Source organism: Lithobates pipiens, unplaced genomic scaffold (assembly GCF_037356315.1).
Source record: "Lithobates pipiens isolate NorthernLeopardFrog02 unplaced genomic scaffold, aLitPip1_a1.2 Scaffold_16, whole genome shotgun sequence".
NCBI lineage: Eukaryota > Metazoa > Chordata > Amphibia > Anura > Ranidae > Lithobates > Lithobates pipiens.
Genome location: NW_027507748.1, coordinates 118,835,787 through 118,855,314, shown reverse-complemented (window position 1 = coordinate 118,855,314; position 19,528 = coordinate 118,835,787). Strand labels below are relative to the sequence as shown.

At 42.7% G+C, this 19,528-nt stretch overlaps 1 protein-coding gene across 4 annotated transcripts in view; it reads right to left on the bottom strand.

Annotated features, from left to right (window-relative positions):
• The window catches only part of GIT1 (GIT ArfGAP 1), a 232,310-nt gene that overhangs the window by 36,419 nt on the left and 176,363 nt on the right, over positions 1–19,528 (bottom strand). For all 4 annotated transcript variants that reach the window (XM_077480356.1, XM_077480354.1, XM_077480357.1 and 1 more), the window contains 5 exons: positions 15,282–15,379; positions 15,054–15,165; positions 14,189–14,316; positions 8,304–8,456; positions 5,316–5,540 (listed from right to left, as the gene is read on the bottom strand). In XM_077480356.1, coding sequence (XP_077336482.1) covers positions 5,316–5,540; positions 8,304–8,456; positions 14,189–14,316; positions 15,054–15,165; positions 15,282–15,379 — 716 coding nt within the window. The remainder of the gene's footprint in view (positions 1–5,315; positions 5,541–8,303; positions 8,457–14,188; positions 14,317–15,053; positions 15,166–15,281; positions 15,380–19,528) is intronic.

The window sequence follows — 19,528 nt, the reverse complement described above, 5'->3', positions numbered from 1 at the left end:
CGCAAATACAGTGTGACATAAAATATTGCAACAATCGCCATTTTATACTCTAGGGTCTCTGATAAAAAAAAAAAATATATATATGTATATAATGTTTGGGGGTTCCAAGCAATTTTCAAGCAAAAAATACTGATTTTAAAAAGTGTCAGAAAAAGGTTCAGTCTTTAAGTTTTTAAACTTCCCTCATTAAGGCCCCTTTCACACATGCGGACAGTATGTCCGTATTTCATCCATCCGTTTGCGGATGAAATACGGACATACATGCATCCCTATGGGATGAACATCCGCAGACACCCGCTATTGTCCGCCTTCCGCAACAGTCCGATTCTGCAGACGGAGGAAAATCCTATTTTTCTATCCGTCTGCAGACGGGCCGTGCTCATCCGATCCCCATAGAGGAGAATGGAGAGCTGACAGGGCGGTCCCTGCACAGTTTGCCGGGACTGCCCTGTCTGCCGCCGGCTCAGCGGGGACAACGGAGTGATCCCCGCTGAGCGAGCGGATCATCACGGGGCGGATCATTACTGATCCGTCCCGTGTGAAAGGGGCCTTACAGGCTGAAGTTTCAAAGAGCGAAAAGTTACTTTGTTTATAGTTATCCACATTGTTGTGATAAAACTTCAAAGGCTGCCCGGTTTTTATCTTTTGACAGCTGAGTGAGAAGAGAATGCTCTACACTTGTTACATGAATTGGGAAATTCTCCATAGAGATCGTGCGGGAGGTTGAATCAAGATTTTTATTTTTAACAATTAATAATCGTGCAGCTCCAAAACACATTGCTATACATTGATAAGACTATTAACATTATCATGTTCAAATTAAAAATATAACAAAAAATATGACTAAATAAAAAATACATATTGCAACAAGATTTATGATCTCAAATGCACACAGGCTGTGTGTGCCCTGCATGCCACTGGCGCATTGCCTCAGTAAAGAGCACAATCACCTGTCTACATCAACAGTATGTTTAGCATACACAGATAGGACAGCATGGGTGTGTGCAAATTGCATAATTATGAGTACTTAATACTATTTATTGCCAGCTGCTCCTGGTGAAAGAAAATTTTCAGAGTGAAAATGAACAAGGATTGAAAAAAAAATATATATATATATTTTGAACTAATTACTGTATACTAATGAGCTAGTATTAACACTGTTCAGAGGCGGGCAATAAAACAGAACTTTGGAACATGGCAATACAAGATAGCATACAGAAGTAATGTCCTGTACACAGATGCAAAAAAAAAAAAAAAAAAGTACCCACGCACAAGAGATTTGTTATCCAGCAGGTTTTTATCTGTCAGTATATGCAACAGATACATTTGGTACATAGTCTCCAGCATAAAAAAAATATTTTTCAGTATTGGACACTTACTGCCATTTACCCGATTTTCCCCTTTTTTTGAAGAAATAAGCACAATGAATTGACTGGACATAACTAAATGTAAGTTGCAAAAATAAAAGACCGTTATGCAGTCTGATTATTTTATCACCTCCAAGGTATTGAGATTGTCAAATCCATTAGTAATTGGGTACAAAACTCAATTACTTATATTGGTCACGCTAAAAGAAAAAAAACTGTGAACACGATACCTTTATCCCGATAGAAAAAAAAAACTACTATTTAGATATTTCCTAAATCAACCAAAAAAGTATAAAAAAATGTTTATTGTTTTATCTACAATATCTATATTAATGGTAGGATGTGTGTCCAAGCAACCAATCAGTGATCAGCCTCCATTATTATGAATGCCGAGGGACTTAAAAAAAACAACATTGACAAAACAAGGCAGTTATAAAAAAAAAATTAAATTGTTGGTAAAAATATAATATAGCTACTTTGTAAATTTAAGGAAGCTCTATCATCAAAAGAAACAACAGCTTGTTAAACCCCCAGTGGACCTTGTGAACATAGCACTTGGGACCCAATCTAAATCTGTGCTGGGGTTGCTAAGTTGTTTTGTCAGAAAGCTAGCCTTGCCCACCCATCTAGCTGTCCAGCAAACCTGAGGAGCAGAGTTTTGAGTGACAGCCCTTGCCACCCTTCCTCTTCTAAACTGCTAGGCAGAACATCACTGTGCTCCCTCCTTATCTCTCCAGTTTAGTTTACACCGGGTCTGGAATTGCAGCCTGCTATTCAGGCACATGGAGAGAATGGAAGCTAGCGGCATACAGTTAGGTCCATATATATTTGGACACAGGCAAAAAAAAATGTTTTCAGGTATTTATCAGAACATATTAAAACTATAGTTACATAATGGATATGGGCTGAAAGTGCACACTCTCAGGTTTAATTTGAGGGTAGGTACATCCAAACCGGAGGAAGGGTTTAGGAATTCTTAAGAACAGCCATCCCCCTTTTTCAAGGGACCAAAAGTAATTGGACAATTGAATCAAAAGCTGTTTCATGGCCAGGTGTGGGCTCCCCCTTCATTATCGCTTCATCAATTAAGCAGGTAAAAGGTCTGGAGTTGATTCTAAAGGCCCGTACACACGGTCGGACTTTTTGACAACAAACATGCAAATTAGCTGTTTTGGAGCAACATCCGACCGTGTGTACGCTCCATCGGACAAACTTTTTCTGTTTTCATCTGACTTTTGTTGGCTGTGCGAACGGACAAACTTTTTGACAACATAAGTCCGATGGAGCAAAGTCCGATCGTGTGTATGCAAAAGCATCGGACTTTTGTACAAGGTACAAACACGCATGCTCAGAACCAATGCAAAAGATCAGACTACAATACAGAAGTTGACCAAAGGTGGCGCTGGAGTCATTGAACGTCCTCTTTTGAAGTGTCGCCAGTACGTTGTGACGTCACTACGTTCGTGTTTGTTGTCAAAAAGTCCGATCGTGTGTATGCAATACAAACTTGTGGACTACGCCCTTTGTACAAAAGTCCACGGGAAAGTTTGTACAAAGTCCGATCGTGTGTATGAGGCTTAAGTGTGGTATTTGCATTTGGAATCCATTGCTGTGAACCTACATCATGTGTTCAAAGGAGCTGCCCATGCAAGTGAAACAGGCCATTGTAAGGCTTCAAAAACAAAACATATGCATCAGTGAGATAGCAGCAACATTAGGAGTGGCCTAATCAATGGTTTGGTACATTCTGGGGAAAGAAGAATGCACTGGTGAGCTCAGCAACATAAAAAGGCCTGGAAATCCACAGAAGGCAACAGTGAAGGACACTCTCCATGAATTGGGCGTATCATTGACAAAGTCTACAAATAAGAGAAGACTTCACAAAAGCAAATACAGAGGGTTCACACCACAAGGTGCAAAGCAGTCATAAGCCTGAAGAATAGAAAAGCCAGATTTAACCCCCCAAAAAAAATCAAAGAAAGCCAGACCAATTCTGGAAAAGCATTCCTTGGACGGATGAAAGGAAGATTAATCTGTACCAGACTGACGGGAAGAAAAAAAGAGTGGAGGAGGCTTGCAACAGCTCATGATCCAAAGCACACAATGTCATCTGTAAAACATGGTGGAGGCAGTGTGATGACACTGATGGCATGGGCATGCATGGCTTCCAATGGAACTGGGTCATTGGTGTTTATTGATTATGTGACAGAAGACAGAAGAAGCTGGATGAATTCTGCAGTGTTTACAGATATACTGTCAGCCCAGATTCAGCCAAATGCAGCAAAGTTTATTGGACGGCGCTTCATAGTACAGATGGACAATGATCCAAAACACACTGCAAAAGTAACCAAGGAGCTTTTGAAGGAAAAGAAGTGGAATATTCTGCAATGGGCGAGTCAATCACCTGAATGCAACCCAATTGAGTAAGCATTTCACTTGCTAAAGGTAAAACTAAAGGCAAAACGACCCACAAATAAAGAACAACTAAAGAAAGCTGCAGTTAGAGCCTGCAAAAGCATCAGAAAGGAGGAAACCCATTTTCTGGTAATGTCCAGGGGTTCCAGACTTCAGGCAGTCATTGCCAATAAAGGATTCTGAACAAAATTTAAAAAATGAACATTCTATGATTATATTTGTCTAATTACATTTTAGCCCCTGAAAATGGGGGGGGGGGGGGGGACTGTATAAAAATGGTTGCAGTTCCTAAAATTTGTACTTGATATTTATGTTCAACCCCTTGAATTAAAGCTGAAAGTCTGCACTTCACACCAGGGCGTTTTGCAGGCGCTATAGCGTTAGAAATAGCGCCTGCAGTCCGTCCTAAAAAAGCTGCACCATTGTTTGTAGTGTGAAAGCCTGAGGGCGGTGCGCTGGCAGGATGTCAGGGAAAAGTCCTGCCAGCAGCTTTTTTGGAGCGGTGTGTTTACCGCTGCTCCACCGCTGCTCCCCATTGAAATCAATGGGGCATCGCTGTAATACCACCGGCAAAACGCAGCTATTGCGGCGTATTGCCGGCGTTTTAACCTTTTCTCGGCCGCTAGCAGGGGTAAAAGCGCCCGAAATGCGCCGCAAATCCACCGCAAATCTGTTTTTTAGCACAAGCCAGGTATTACAACTGGCCATCTTGTAGCAGCCAGTGTGTGCTGTTAGCTTGCGTTTTTGTGAATGAAAGTGTTTTTGAATCATTTACAACACAAGCAGACCATTTCCACTGTCTTTTCACTAATAGCAGGCTGCAGCTATGGACTATAACTCTCTCCCCCCGTCCCTTCCCCCAAGGGAACAAGCATATTTCCTGGCTTCAGAAGGGATGGGGCTACAGGATGTAATGACAAAAAAAAAAAAAAGGATTTTATTTTCTTAACACCCACTGTTCAGTCCTAATAGGGACAAGTGCTAATTGCACAAGGTCCCTTGTGGGATTTAAATAACTTTTCTTTTCTTCACGTTTATTAAAAATAATTTTTGCAGCTGCTGAAAATTTCTTACAATTTTAAAATGTCACTTCTTCCAGTATGACAACCTGGAGGGAATTGGCCCAGAAATCAAATTTCCTGCCTTGTATGATTAGCTCACTGCTTTTCTCCGAGGTCATGTTTCCCAGTTGTCTGGGAAGCATAGAGATAAAAAAATCTAATTTTACAGAGACAATACCAAAAGGCTTGCTTACTTCTAGCCAATGCTGCCGCTTTCCTCATTAGAACACTAAAACCTGCTCAGGCATTTGTAATGAAGGCTGATCATTTAAGAATATTAGTCTGAGGAAGGAGCTGGTGAAACAAATAGCTACTTCTCCAAAACAGAAATAAGTAGGAATCTACAAGGTTTGCTACAATTCTTAAAATTTATATAGATGATCTCCTAGAGGAAATTATGTTTTACTTAACAAACCTGGAGTGCAACACTAACTCCCATTGTTTATATTTATACTTATTTACTTATATTTACCCCTGAGTGAAATGGCTGAAGTCGATTGCTAAGATCATCAGTGGATTGTCCAAATGGTTTAAGTGCTGATCCTGGCTCATACATGGAGACGGCTTGCCGTTCTTGCCGATCTCGCCGGTGGGCAGCATGTAGTGGGTGCTCTGCTCGCTCTGGGTTTGTTGGAGGAGGGGGTGACGGGCCTGTCTGATGTCGGATCTGTGAGTTCTCCGATTGCAATTTCTGAATCTGTGGGGAAAAAAATATAATTACAAAGGACCAACTGCCTTTATTAGATAAGACAGAAAGTGATCTGTATGAAAGCCATGGATCATCTACTTGCCTAGAAATAATTAAAACAAAAACATGATGTCAAACTGTTAACAGTATATCTTTTGATGTATATATTACAAAGTAGAGAACTGAGCATTAGTGATGCTTTTAGTAGCAACAGAGGTTATCCAAAATGAGTTTAAAGATAATTTTATGGAATTTTAGACTGATAGCAGCACTTTCTACCCTGATAGCTGCTAGATTGACCAATTACACCATTACATTAGGTATGTCCAGTTGATGGACCTAAAGCAAGATTAGATCTTCAGACCTCTGCAATCTTTCCTGTATGATCACTCAATTTTCCCTGACCATCACAAAGGTCAACCCAGATATGGTTAGCTCCATTAGCGTTTTCCTTTTACAATTATTTCTTAAAAAAGCCAGTTTGGCAGTTTGATTGTATGACAATCAGGCAGTAATTAGGGCCAGTTTAAGGAGAACCTAGACCCAAGGTGATGGAAGTGCTGATATCAATATCTATGATTCAGAAATACTGCAGGTCAAGAAAAGTAAAATTCAACCTTCAAGTCCCATGCTCAGAAATGGGAAATCTTTAGGTTTCTACATATGCTACACCCATACCCAACATCTAATGTCTTGCTGCCTAAAAGCAGAACTGAAATTTTAATGGACCCTCCCTCACCCTTCTCTGAAGCCACAACTGTACTAAAAACAAACAAAAAATAAATACGATACACCCTTTTTCTAGGGGTCTTATTGTTAATTCAATTACATTGTGGGTCTTTCCTCTTCCCCTCTGGCAGCAACCAAATGTGGTCTTTAAAGTCGTTGTAAACCCTTACAATCCACTTTTTGCTACCGGTAAGCCTATAATAATGCTTACCTGTAGCTACCCCGGATATCTCCTAAACCTGCACAGTTTTGGAGATATCCCCCGTATCTGCACGTGCCAACGGCGTCCAGTTTGCTTCAGTGAGTGTGCCATTACCAGCGGCTCCTGCATGCGTGTGCAGGAGTGACGTCATTGTGGCTCCGGCCAATTACAGCGCCGAAGCTGCGATACCCGGAACTAACTGGTCACCGGCCAGTGCTGTGTATGGGCACCGCAGCGGGGGCTTAGATCTCAGGTAAGTATTACATAATGAGCTAGTATGCTATGCATACTAGCTCATTATGCCTTTGTCTTGCAGGTTTTTTTTTCATGTGGGTTTATAACCACTTTAAAAACATATCACGCATCTGCAAAAATATATATTTTGTGATTGTTAATATGTTTAATATATTCAATTTTGTCTATTTCTCATTTTTTCTGTTATATACATCTAGAGTGAGATACAATTCTTTTTATCTAGAATGAATACTTTATGTCCTTTTTCCTGAAGAAGCCACATCGGGGAAACATGTTGAAAAATTTGGACAAAGTACTTTTTATGTATTTAAAGAGGAAGTAAACCCTGATGAGTTTACTTCTTTTTTTTTTCCCTGCAAAGGTAAAGCATAATGGACTACTATGCATCGCATAGTAGCCCATTATGTGTCACTTACCTGACACAGGAGCCAGCGAAGTCGCCGCTGTCCCCTGTAGTCCGCCGCATCCATCTTGCTGGTGGTGTCTCGTAGCTCCGCCGTTGTCATTCGGCGAAGCCGCGATGACGTCACTCCCGCGCATGCGCACGGGAGTCGACAAATGCGGCAGCACCATTCTTGGAACTGCCGCGCTCAGTGCGCCTGCGCGCCGCTGTCTACGGCGCATGCGCCGTAGACAGCGGTGCCCGTTTTCGGGCAAATATCTCCTAAACCATATAGGTTTAGGAGATATTGCTTGGACCTACAGGTAAGCCTTAATCTAGGCTTACCTGTAGGTCAAAGTGGTTTGTAAGGGTTTACAACCACTTTAAGTGTAGTGATTCCTGTTTGTCCACTATATGTTCTGTGTATAGACCTATGACAGCAGGAAACATTGCAGTCGCCATTGCTAAATACATTTTTTTAACCTTTTTCAAATAAAAAAAATGTCCTTTTTTATGTAATTGTAGTGTTATTTTTATGAATTGGTACCCTAAAAGTCCCGTACCTCCAAGTTTTTCTACACTTTAATAACATGTCAGCAACATTCAGGGCAGTAGCACTGAGAGTCCGAATTGCTATGACGACTCACCCCCAAGGGGTGTGTTCATGACAGTTTGGATTCACAAAAGTGGGTTGAAGGACACAGGCTGTACCCGTGGATAAATTACTCCTGCCTGTCCCTGCCCCCGACTAGCAATGGACTGTAAATTTCACTTGTGCAGGTCCCGCGTCCGTGGTACTCGCCCTCTCCTAGGGCCTCTCTCTCTCTCCTCCTTTTTCGCTTCATTCCTGATATGGAGGCTATTAGACAAAGACTGATTTTCCTTTAGGGGACAATACAGTATAGCTTGTAAGACTTACCTTACTTCTACCCTGGTCCTCTTTGGTCCTGGTAACAGTTTACAGTTATATGAATTATTCTACATACATACGCTGTGTTTTTGTATGTGCCTGTACAATATCACCCCTGTGTGGACAAACCATTGCTTGTCATACTCTCTTGAAACATAATAAAAATATTGAAACAGAAAGACATTGGCTGTCATTGGACACAGCAGAGGAAAGCCATCTTGTTGAGAAGTGGACTAGAGTTCTTGGAAAACTCACCACTATAGTCTGAAAAAAAGTATAGTAGGCTTGTCTCACCTCTCTCTGAAGTCGGCGTAGCTCTTCACTTAAGTTATTATTCACTTTCATTAGCTGCTGTACTTTGGCATCAGATGTTGCAAGGGCTTTTTTTACTTCCAGATACTCTTGCAAAGTAATAGGGCCATCTGACAGGTCTGAGGAATCCATGCTCTGAATAATGGAAACATTGAGGTCTCATTGCATGGACTGAAAATTTACATGAAAACTTGGTTTCTATGAACCAAGCTTAATGGAAAGTTTGTACATGAATCCTTATTCATTTATGTTCCAATAAATAGTGTTTTATTTACATATAAAGACATAACGGTACACATAACATACTTAACATGAAAACAACTCAACACAGCTCCAGCCAGTAAGCCCACACAGGGGCTCAGTTAAAGTTGCAGTGCAGTGGATGGCTCTGCCAGTCATTTAGCCCAGATTCTGTCATATTTTTTTGGGTAGCTTTTATGCAAATGTGTCTTTATAGAGGGGCAGAACAGTATTAACATTCTTTTTCCAAAGGGAGGAGGGAGGTGGAGCCTGTTTCTTCCAACATAAGGTGATACGTTTTTCTACCATAAAATAAAAAGGAGGAGACCATTCAGGGTCCTGTCCACCACCCTAGGTACCAGATCCTCAATCAAACCCAGCAGACATACTTTTGGAGTTGGAGGAATGGGAACTTCCACTATCTCATTCACCACACAGAGCACCTGTGTCTAGTAGATGGGCACTGGGCAGGACCAAAAAATATGAATTAAATCCCCGAGGGTATGATCACAATGCCAGCATTCCGAGGAAAGGGAAGGCATAATTTTGTGTAAACGATAAGGAGTGAGATATGCCCTATGTATGATCTTATATTGTACAAGGCGGTCCTTTAGAGAGGCCAGGGTTTTAAACGGAAAATCCCAAATGTCTTCCCGGTCCTCAGAGTACAGTTCTGGAACATCATGGGACCAAAACTGGCGAAGCACTGATAGTTCAGAGGAGGAAACCCGGAGAAGATGTGCATAATAGAACAGAAGTGGGTTTCTCCAGACATTCATACCGCAGAACCATTTCCAGATGTGGTTGAAACAACTGCATCACACCAGGGGGAAACGGACCTCTGAAAGCATGGGAGAACTGTAAATATCTAAAAAGATGTAAGGTGGGGACATTATATTGTGACATTAGATGGTTAAATGAATATAATGAAAAATCCGAGGGGATATTAGACACAAAATGAATGTTGAATCTGGTCCATCCTTTAGGATCAGGGAGTGTAAAAAAATGTTGTAATGAAAGGTTGTTCCATAAAGGGGTATTCGGGGAGACTGTAGTCCACGGAAACTTTTTGCAAATGAGGCCTGCTCTCCTGTACTATGTACGCATAGAGGAGGTCACATCCTAAGGGCCTATAGGCAGAGTGGCAGGTTAGTAAGTGCCTCCATAGAACGCAGCATTGCGGCCTCCAATATGGTGGCAGAATTGGACTGATCTTGTTTCAACCACCAAACCGCAGTGACCAATCAGGCTGTAATAAAATATTGGTATCAATCTGTAAGTGCCAGCCCTCCCTGCAAAGTAGGTTGCATAAGAGTAGATGATTTGTAGTGAGGGGGGTGTGGGCCCCAAACGAAGGAAGAGAATATTCAATTTCGCTGAGAAAAAAAAAAAAAAAAAAGATTTGGGGATCTACTGTGGGGAGTTATGGAACAAATAATTACATTTGGAGTGAATATTTATTTCTATAAGATTGATACGGCCTAGGAGGGACAGTGGGAGGTTCTCCCATGCTTTTAGTTTGGTTTTGACAGAATGCACAAGGTCAGATTTAATGGAATAGACGTGCAACATCATGTGAGACATGTACTCCTGGATAAGTGAACTCATCCCTCCATTGTAGCTGAAGACCAGGGGGGCTGCACTCTTGGGTTCTGGGTTAATAGCAAATAGTTGAGATTTGGACCAATTGACCCTGAGTCCTGTTACTCTTGAGAACTTAGATAGTGCTCCCTGCAGGGAGGAGGCAGCATCGATCAGAAAGTAGAAGTTTGCCCGCATACAGGACTACCCTCTAAGCCCTTTAATAGCCTGAGCCCTTTAATATGCAGGGACAGCTGAAGTGCCTCAGCCGCAGGATCCATGGCTATACCCAAAAGTGTCAAAGAGAGAGGGCAGCCCTGTTGAGTACCTCTTGATAATGTGAACATAGGAGACAGACAGCAAGTGGCAGCTATTGGAGAGCTATAGAGAGTGTATGTAGCCACTGTAAGAATACCAAAGGGAACCCCATCCTCCAAAGGATCTCCCACAGGAAAGGCACCTCAACCGTATCAAACACCTTCTCAATGTCGAGAGAGACCACTCGAGTGCCCTTATTATCATGATTTGCATGGAGATTTGTAAAGAGTCTATGGAGATTGATATCTGGAATCTGGATTTATGGGCCATGAAGCCAGTTTTGTCCAATCTATTATGGATGGTAATAAAGGGTTATGACTAAAAGTCAGTCATTTGATTTGGTTAGTATTTTGAGGCCATTATTTAGGAGCAAGATAGGCCTATAGGAGGCACACGATTTAGGACCCTTGGTGGGTTTAAAAATAAGGATGACATGCGCATCTGCCATGGAGGGGGGAAGGGCGTCTTCCTCAAGACAATGGGTGTGTGTATATATATATATATACACACACACACACACACACACACACACACACAATATCAGGGGGTCGATATCCTTATACAATTGGGGCGCCTGGCCTTAGCCCGTGGAGCGGGAATTTGTTTCCGTTAGGACCTCCTCAGTGGTAATTGGCCGAACTAAGTGGGATCTCAGTGTCCGAAAGCCAACCTAGCGCAACTGGGTTGAGTAGGGACGCTAACACTTATTTCTGTTTATTATGCATTCTAAATTTTGTTATGTTCGACATAAAGAAATTAAGCATCTCTATTTCTAGGGCCATTAAAGTGGAACTCTGGCCAAACTTTTTTTTTTTACTTTTTTTTTTAAAATAAAGTAGAGAAGGCGTATACCTCTGTCAGGTTGTTATTGCTTTACGTGTCCCCATTGGGGGCAGAAAGTTTCCATCAACGACTTCTCATAACATTGTTAACCACTTGGGATCCGCGCTATTGCCAAATGACGGCATTAGCGCGGACCTACATTTCCGGGACTACGTCTACTGACGTCGTCCCGTGTACGAGCGGCCTGCGCGCCCCGCTCTGTGATCGGAGAGTCCATGAGACTCGCCTGATCACCGATCCGTGTAAGGGGTCGATCCCGACCCCTTATCACGTGATCAGCTGTCAGCCAATGACAGCTGATCATGTGATAGAACGGAGCCGGTAATCGGCTATTATTCCTCCTCGCGCTGACAGCACGAGGAGAAAAAAAAAAAGCCGATCACCGGCGCCCGTGATCGGGGCATCAGTCCCGATCACGGCCATCAATACAAGGGACCACCTGCCACCTGCCAGTGCCCACCTGCCTCCCGCAGTGCCATCCTGAAGTAAAAGTAAGTGCCCCCGTCAGTGCCCATAGTGCCCACAGTGCCACCCACAGTGCCCACAATCTGCCTCAAAGGTGCTGCACCCCAGTGCCGCCCATCAGTGCCCAGCAGTGCCGCCCATCAGTGCCACCTATCAGAGCCACCTATCAGTGCCACCTATCAGTGCCCATCAGTCCCATCTATCTGTGGTACCTATCAGTGCCCATCCGTGCCACCCATCCGTGCCACTTATCCGTGCCACCCATCCGTGCCATCTTATCTGTGCCCATCTTTTCCCATCAGTGCCGCCTTATCTGTGCCCATCGGTGCCGCCTTATCTGTGCCTATTAGTGCCGCCTTAACTATGCCTATCAGTGCCCACCAGTGCAGCCTATCAGTGCCCACCAATGCAGCCTATCAGTGCCCACCAATGCAGCCCATCAGTGCCCACCAATGCAGCCCATCAGTGCCCACCAATGCAGCCCATCAGTGCCCACCAATGCAGCCCATCAGTGCCCACCAATGCAGCCCATCAGTGCCCACCAATGCAGCCCATCAGTGCCCACCAATGCAGCCCATCAGTGCCCACCAATGCAGCCTATCAGTGCCGCCTAATCAGCGCACTTCAATGAAGGAGAAAAATGACCCGTTTGCAAAATTTTATAACAAACTATTAAAACATGATTTTTTTTTTTTTTTGCATCTTTTTTTGTTTGTTTAGCAAAAAATAAAACTCTGAGCTGTAACTAAATACCACCAAAAGAAAGCTCTATTTGTGGGAAAAAAATGATAAAAATTTCATTTGGGTACAGTGTTGTATGCCCGCGCAATTGTCATTCAAAGTGCATTAGCGCTGAAAGCTGAAAATTGGTCTGGGACTGAGGGGGGTTTAAGTGCCCAGTAAGCAAGTGGTGTCACGCAAAAATGTGACCAGGACATTGTACTATGACTGCAGCTCCCACTGCTGTCAGAATACACTCATCAGCGGCTGATTGGCTGCAACAACTGATCCACAAAAGTTTTCCAGCATGTCCCTTCGACAGAAGCAAATCAAACAATCGAGAGGACGTCGTAGTGACGAAACGCGTAGGGCGTGGCCACGTTGTGTGCACTCGTTTGAGACGAACGGCGGAGTTTTTCCTATATGCACATGCTTTTAATGTAAAATGTGAGTAGATTTTAATATTAATAAACGAACGATTTGGTTAAGAACGTATTACACTATGGACATGTCTTCCCTTATATAATTAACGTTGGATACCATACGGACGGAACAACGAAGCTTCACCCAGTGCACCAGCAGCAGCCAGAGAGCGACACAGTGGCTTACATTGTGAAGGTCCATCCAGCCCCACAGGGGCATTAACTCTGGTGAGAGCATTCACATACTATAGCACAGAGTGGCGCACCGGGGATGAAGTTCTCCAATTGAAAGCCCGCACTATTTGCACGAGTAAATCAAATACCCCCCATTGACTTTTTGTAACAATTACAACAATAGTCTGAAGAGGCAGCACTATCAAGCCAAATATTAATTTTGGACTTATATTGGACACAGATGCGTCTTCATGCGATTATTGGTTGAAAATATTGTCTATTCGCACATTTAGCGACTTCATGCGATTTTATGGTTAAATTATTTCTGATCCTTGGTTGTCCTGACCTTTAGTTGCTTTTTTGCACATTTTTTTGCACGTTTGCACAATCTGTTTTACACTAACATACTGTTGAATATTAACATTATTTCCACTAATTTGCACATTTAATGAAGGTTTACATGTTTTTAGTAGGCTGACACGCATATGATAATTTAATACTCATTTTTTGTTTTTATTATAATGGAACATGAATGTTGACTCCACATTAATCACACACAATTTGTTTTGGATAAAATTGCTTTAGGATATTTTTTTCACGGTATCACCAATAGCTTTTTTCTTTTTCTTTCTCTTTTTATATAAGGATTTGATAAGTTAACTCACCTTATCACTAATAGGGTTTAGCGCCATAACCTTTTTATTTCACATTTTTATTTCCCTCTCCTCCCCAATAAGGAAGTGAGGGCTTCAGGCACAGGCAGCTCTAACCCAGTATATTTCCTTTCCTTTCTCCAATTTTTATTTTTATTTTTAATTTATTTCACATATTTCTATCACTTAGGAGATTTGATTTTTCCATAGCGCGACTTTATTTATTTATTAATCGAGTTCTGTTGATCCGTGACGGCAACACAGTGATCAGAATTTTGACTAGTCTGTGGCCAGCTTTAGATGTTTGGGAAAGTCCTTACACTAGAGTGGAATGGGGACTGTTCTAAATATAGAAATAGGTGGGGGTCATTGAGGAATTCCCCTACGAATGTGAACATGGTAAGCTAGCCTCAGTGAATCTGTATTATCAGACAACACTTGATCCTCTTACCCTGGCTCTGTTGTTTCTGGAGTTCCTCAGCAGCTCCTGGTCTGTGTCTTCATCAGAAGCTACACTGTCATAGTCGTGCTGGTCATCACAGTCATTGATGTTGTTCCTCAAAGAATAGTCAAGGTTGTCTATAAAAAAAAGTAAATTGTGATATATGGTTTGATGAAAAGATCCACAGAATTCAGAACTTTCTGAGTCATGGACCTGGAACATGCATGCAGCCAGTGAACTCCCTATTTGCATACTTGTTTTGGGTCACTGACTTAAAGGGGTTGTAAACCTCAAACAGGAAATATGAACACAGCACATCCCTCTATGTGTACTTGTCTCAATTAAGAGCACCAGGTGTCACTTTCTGTCTGCTGCTTTATTCCTCTGCTATCAGCATAAATCACTTCTGACAAGTTTTTCTGACAAGAGAAACAAGGTGATGTGGAGGGATCTCCAGCTGATTGACAACTTCACTTCTGTTCCTGTGTGACGGGGGTGTGTCCCTTCCCTCCAATCCGCTCTCAGAACTCTCCTCATTGAGCTCTGCAGAGTGTAACTTTAGCTCTCCGTCTCCTTTTTTCTAAACTTTTACACAAGCTTTAAATTTCAGCACTTTGAAGGGTAGTGGAGAAGAGAAGACTTCTTGAGGAGAATATGTTTCATCTCTGGGTATCATGCCAATCACTTCACTGCGTATATGTAAGGGTTTACAACCACTTTAAAGTGACAGTCAGACAACTAACATTTTCAGAAGTTGAGAGCAATGGCAACCTAGATATTTCTATCAATCTAAACACCGTTTTTAGGATGTTTTTCTATGTGGCTAGTGGCAGCTTTAATTTATGTTAAAACTAAACTCAACTATTCATCACACCTGTGATTATCACTGATGTTTTGCCTTGTTGCCGCCTCTTGGCTTCACTTAGGATATCTATGATCAGTGTGGCAAATTCACGAGCATTGAAGCGTGCCAATTTCTGACGCCCCTAAACAGACATAATAGAAAAGGGTTATGGGTGAACATTTCTTACAAAATAGTGACAGCTTATTAAAAACAACGCTAAGACATTGAGAACATGTTTGAAGGGTGGCAGTAAATTACCTGATTCCTGGTTGCAGAGTACTCGGGGTTAACAGGTAGGAAAGGCACCGCACTGCGCTCTGTCACCAGTGTGCTGTGATTCTGCGTTGTCAGCCACACTGTTGGAGAAAAGTGAAGATAGGGGATTAGAGGGGAGAAAATGTTTTCCCATAAACCGATACATATAGTAAATGTCATGAAATTTGTATGATCTCCACCCAGCTGTATGGCAGATATGCTGCATTCTTTTCCCTATCTGTAGACAAGTTATACTATGAGGCTATTCTGTTTTTTCCCTTACAACAAGTAATTTCATATGTGAAAACCAGTCAGTAGATTCAAAGATATAGCTAAATGTAAATGCAAATCGTGACTTTCCTTATGCAAGTCTTCTTTGGCAATTTCTAATTAATTTTATACACAGTTACCATTGACGAGGTTTGGAACAAGTACACTTTAAAGACAGAAGCACACTCGGGCTAACAATCATTAGAATAATCATGTTTTCTCTTTTGCTCATTGAAGGACACAAATGGAATCTTGACCATAGGGTTATAAGGGCGACCTCCAAGAGTAGGACACTAAGCATAAAAACAAAGCACTGCCTAGGGACGGCCCCACTGGTGGCCAAAACCCCCATCTACTAGTTCATCATTAGGTGTCCATTTCTCAGGTCTGGAAAGTGGCTACCGGGTCATCTGTTCACATCTTTACTTTAAGTTTGACAAGGTGGATATTGCTGCATCTTCAGCCATGTGTTTTGGCAGCTTCCTTTTGTTTTTTTCCTGCCCCTCAATGGTCACTGCTTTGGGATGTCACTACGGTCTTATTACCTATGGTAAGATTACTTACCAGGCTGTGTCTGACAATAAATGAAGATTGAAGGACAAAGCTCTCCCCTCTTCTGGTCTTTTGTATACTGCTTAGTAACTTGCCAAGCTGCCTATAGCAGATAGCGGGTTTGGGCACCAGGAGGGGCCGTTCCTAGCCAGTGTGCATTTCTGTTCGATTCACATGCGGTCATGTGCAGTGCAATTTGAGCCCATTCAAAATCGCACTTCACCACACCAACAGTAGTACATGCGCTAACCATTATAAATGTACTGCAAACGTATTGCATGGTATTTCTGTACCGCATGATCCGATGCAGGCAAACATTTGCAACTTGCTTTTGGGGTGTCGTTATCACTGACACCCTCTACATACAACTGCAATGTGTTTCTGAATGCTGTGGTGCTGGAACGGCACAAGGAACGCAGATTTCCTGCATCGCATTATGGTGTGAAAGAGACCGAACTTGATTGAAAAAGTGCACAAGACTAAGGTACAGTTTTCCATCCCTCCACGTAACAATACTATTAGTAAGGGGCTCCTACTATTAAGGCTGGCAGTAACTGTATTACAGCTGGAATTCATCACCACCATCAACAGCAGTAAGTGAAAAATCTGCTGTGCTGTGCACAGCACAGCAGAAGCACAATATTCTATTTTTCAAAAGGTTAAAGAACATTGTCCTAATAAACGTAATAATGCCCAAATACCAAGCAATTGAAAATATTTTGGGTGTTCTATAATATAAAAGGATGGCATGGGAGCAAGCGCTCTAGGTGGTGGAGAGGAACAGGAAAAAATCTTGTTTTATCCAAAGACAACATGTCAGCCGCCCCCCTGGTGCAGAGATCAGAACACCTGCTCTTGCTGTGTGGCAGGCCCTGCACCGTCAGCACTAGTCTGTTTCTCTGGACATCCAGTCTGTAATTACACAGCTCATATTAAAATCACTTTTTGTTTTCCCAGCTGCTGCAAGGAGGAGAGAAAACAAAAGCATATTCATACACTCAACTACGCCCTGCCATCCCAGGAAACCTAATTCTTCACACCACCCAGGCCAAAGAGGTTTAGTGCTAATGGCTGATTGGATATGTACAGTGCTCATACCAGCCCACCTCTGTTTGTTCATGTGTTCTAAAGGTCAGGAATACAAAACATATAAACTATCCTAAGTAAAATAGCACACTTACATGTGCTTTACAGAGATTGATTTTTTACTGTATAGTTTATCCTTTGACAAAAGAATATGGCTGCTTCTCCTTGAGACGAGAATCTGAGGCTTCATTTATGTAACAGCAACTCCTTTTTACAAGAGTATGCTAAGCCCACTTAGGAAACCGTGACATTACGAAAACCAATCAGCCCACTCAGTTTAAAGTGCTCGCAATCAAAGGCTGCGAGTGCTGATCTGTGTATTCTGGCGAGGTTGGGGGCAGTCCGAAAACAATAGAAAAGCTGGCGAAATCCCTGCATCAACATCGCTTGTGTGGATGTGGGGGATTTGTCAGTTTTTTTCCATTTAACCCGCTGTACATGTATACCTACCTAGCTTACATACAATTTAAAGTAGTTGCCCAGTCTGTAAAAAAAATAAAAAATTTGTCAGCAGCTACAAATCCTGTAGCTAATAACTTTTATTAAATGAACACTTACCTGTCCAATGATCCAGCACCGTCCTTACCCAGGCTAGTTCTTAGCTAGCCTTCAAGTTCCAGGTGCAAGCATCCTAACTGTGGGCAGCCGGCTGTGCGACTTTCGGCTTCACAGCCGGCTGCCCACCCGCATGTACAAGTCATGCTGCGCTTTGTGGATGGTCCCGTAGTCTTCTGTTACTGGTGATGTGTCCCAGAAGATTACTGGGAGGGGGGGGGGGGGGAAGGAAAACTTCAGTTTGGATTGCCTAGGCGATATAAATGAAAGTGGGAGTGGGTACCTGTCAAAACTAGGTGCCCACTCGTCCACCCTCAAAAATTACATGCAAAGTTAGGCAGAGGAGGAGGGGTGTAGGGTGGGGGCAGCAGATGTCTTAAGCAGAACTTCCCCTTTTCAATGGAGCCCCACTTTAATTTATTTACCTTCACCCTCACCATAGGTGTTTTGACATAACCGCCAGTTAAATGTTTTTTTCCAAGGTCAAATGCAGCATGCTTCTAATATCAATATGAGAGGATTTATTGACTGGTGCAATGCAATCAGCAGTTGCAGACCTTCACAGTAAATACCATCTCCTGGGGTATCTGACTTCCATTCAGTGGCTTGGGGGGGGGGGGGGGGCAGACCTGGCGCTACATCATCCGGGGGGGGGGGGTCGAACTTGGAAGAGAAAGTTGGTTTTCATTGACATAAGTAAAGAAGCTGGCAAGACATGACCCTGTGTGCAACAGATGATCAAAGCAGGACCAATGCTGGATTTTCTGGGCATGGGAGTATGTTAAAAGAGCATAACCCAGCAAAACCGCTCCCAATGAGGGTGTCGATGACTTTTTTCTTTAACCTCCTCCTGACCTGCATTTGCTCTGCTTCAAGCTGCTTTTGTGTTCTCAAAATTGTAGAGGGCAAGAAGCAGGCCTAACTCAGACACAGCCCTTAGTTCCGATACCCAGCTAACACATAGTCCATGCAAGCTCCACCACCCAGAAATGTGTGTTCACATAGAGCCACTAATTAGCTAGCCAAGTCTACTTTTTGTGCTGGAACATTTGATCAACTTTTAATATTCTGCACACACGGTCGGACATTCCGACTACAAAATCCGTCTGATTTTTTCCAACAGATTTTGGCCCAAACTTGTCTTGCATACACACGGTTACACAAAGTTGTTAGAAAATCCAATCGTTCAGAGCACGGTGGCGTAGAACGCATACAACGGGACTATAAAGAGGGCAGTAGCCAATAGCTTTCGTCACGTAATTTATTCTGAGCATACGTGGCACTTTGTCCGTCGGAATTGTCTACACATGATCAGAATTTAAACATATCAGATTTTGCTGTCGGAAAATTTTAGATCCTGCTCTCAAATATTGTGTGTCGGAAACTAAGACGGAAAAAGTTCAATGGAGCCCCGCAAACGATCGGATTTTCCGACAACAAGATCCGATCGCACATTTTCCATCGGAAAGTCCGACTGTGTGTACAGGGCATAAGTAAGTGTTTGTTACCCCAACTGTTCATATTCCTGATAGGTGTCTGCTGTACCATGTACTTGCATGGGAATAAAGTGTCCTGTTCACTTTGTACTGCTTCCTTTGTGTGAAACCCCTCACATTCCTGCTAGTCCCCTTGTATTCCTATTAAAATCTGACCATACTAAGCAGGAGAACACCCCATGGTCAGTTATATAGCTATGCTGGAAACTCAGCCTGCTCTCCTCCAATGATCAGACTGGTCCTGACAACCCCCCCCGACCCCCCCCCCCCCCAGTCATTTACTGGGAAGAT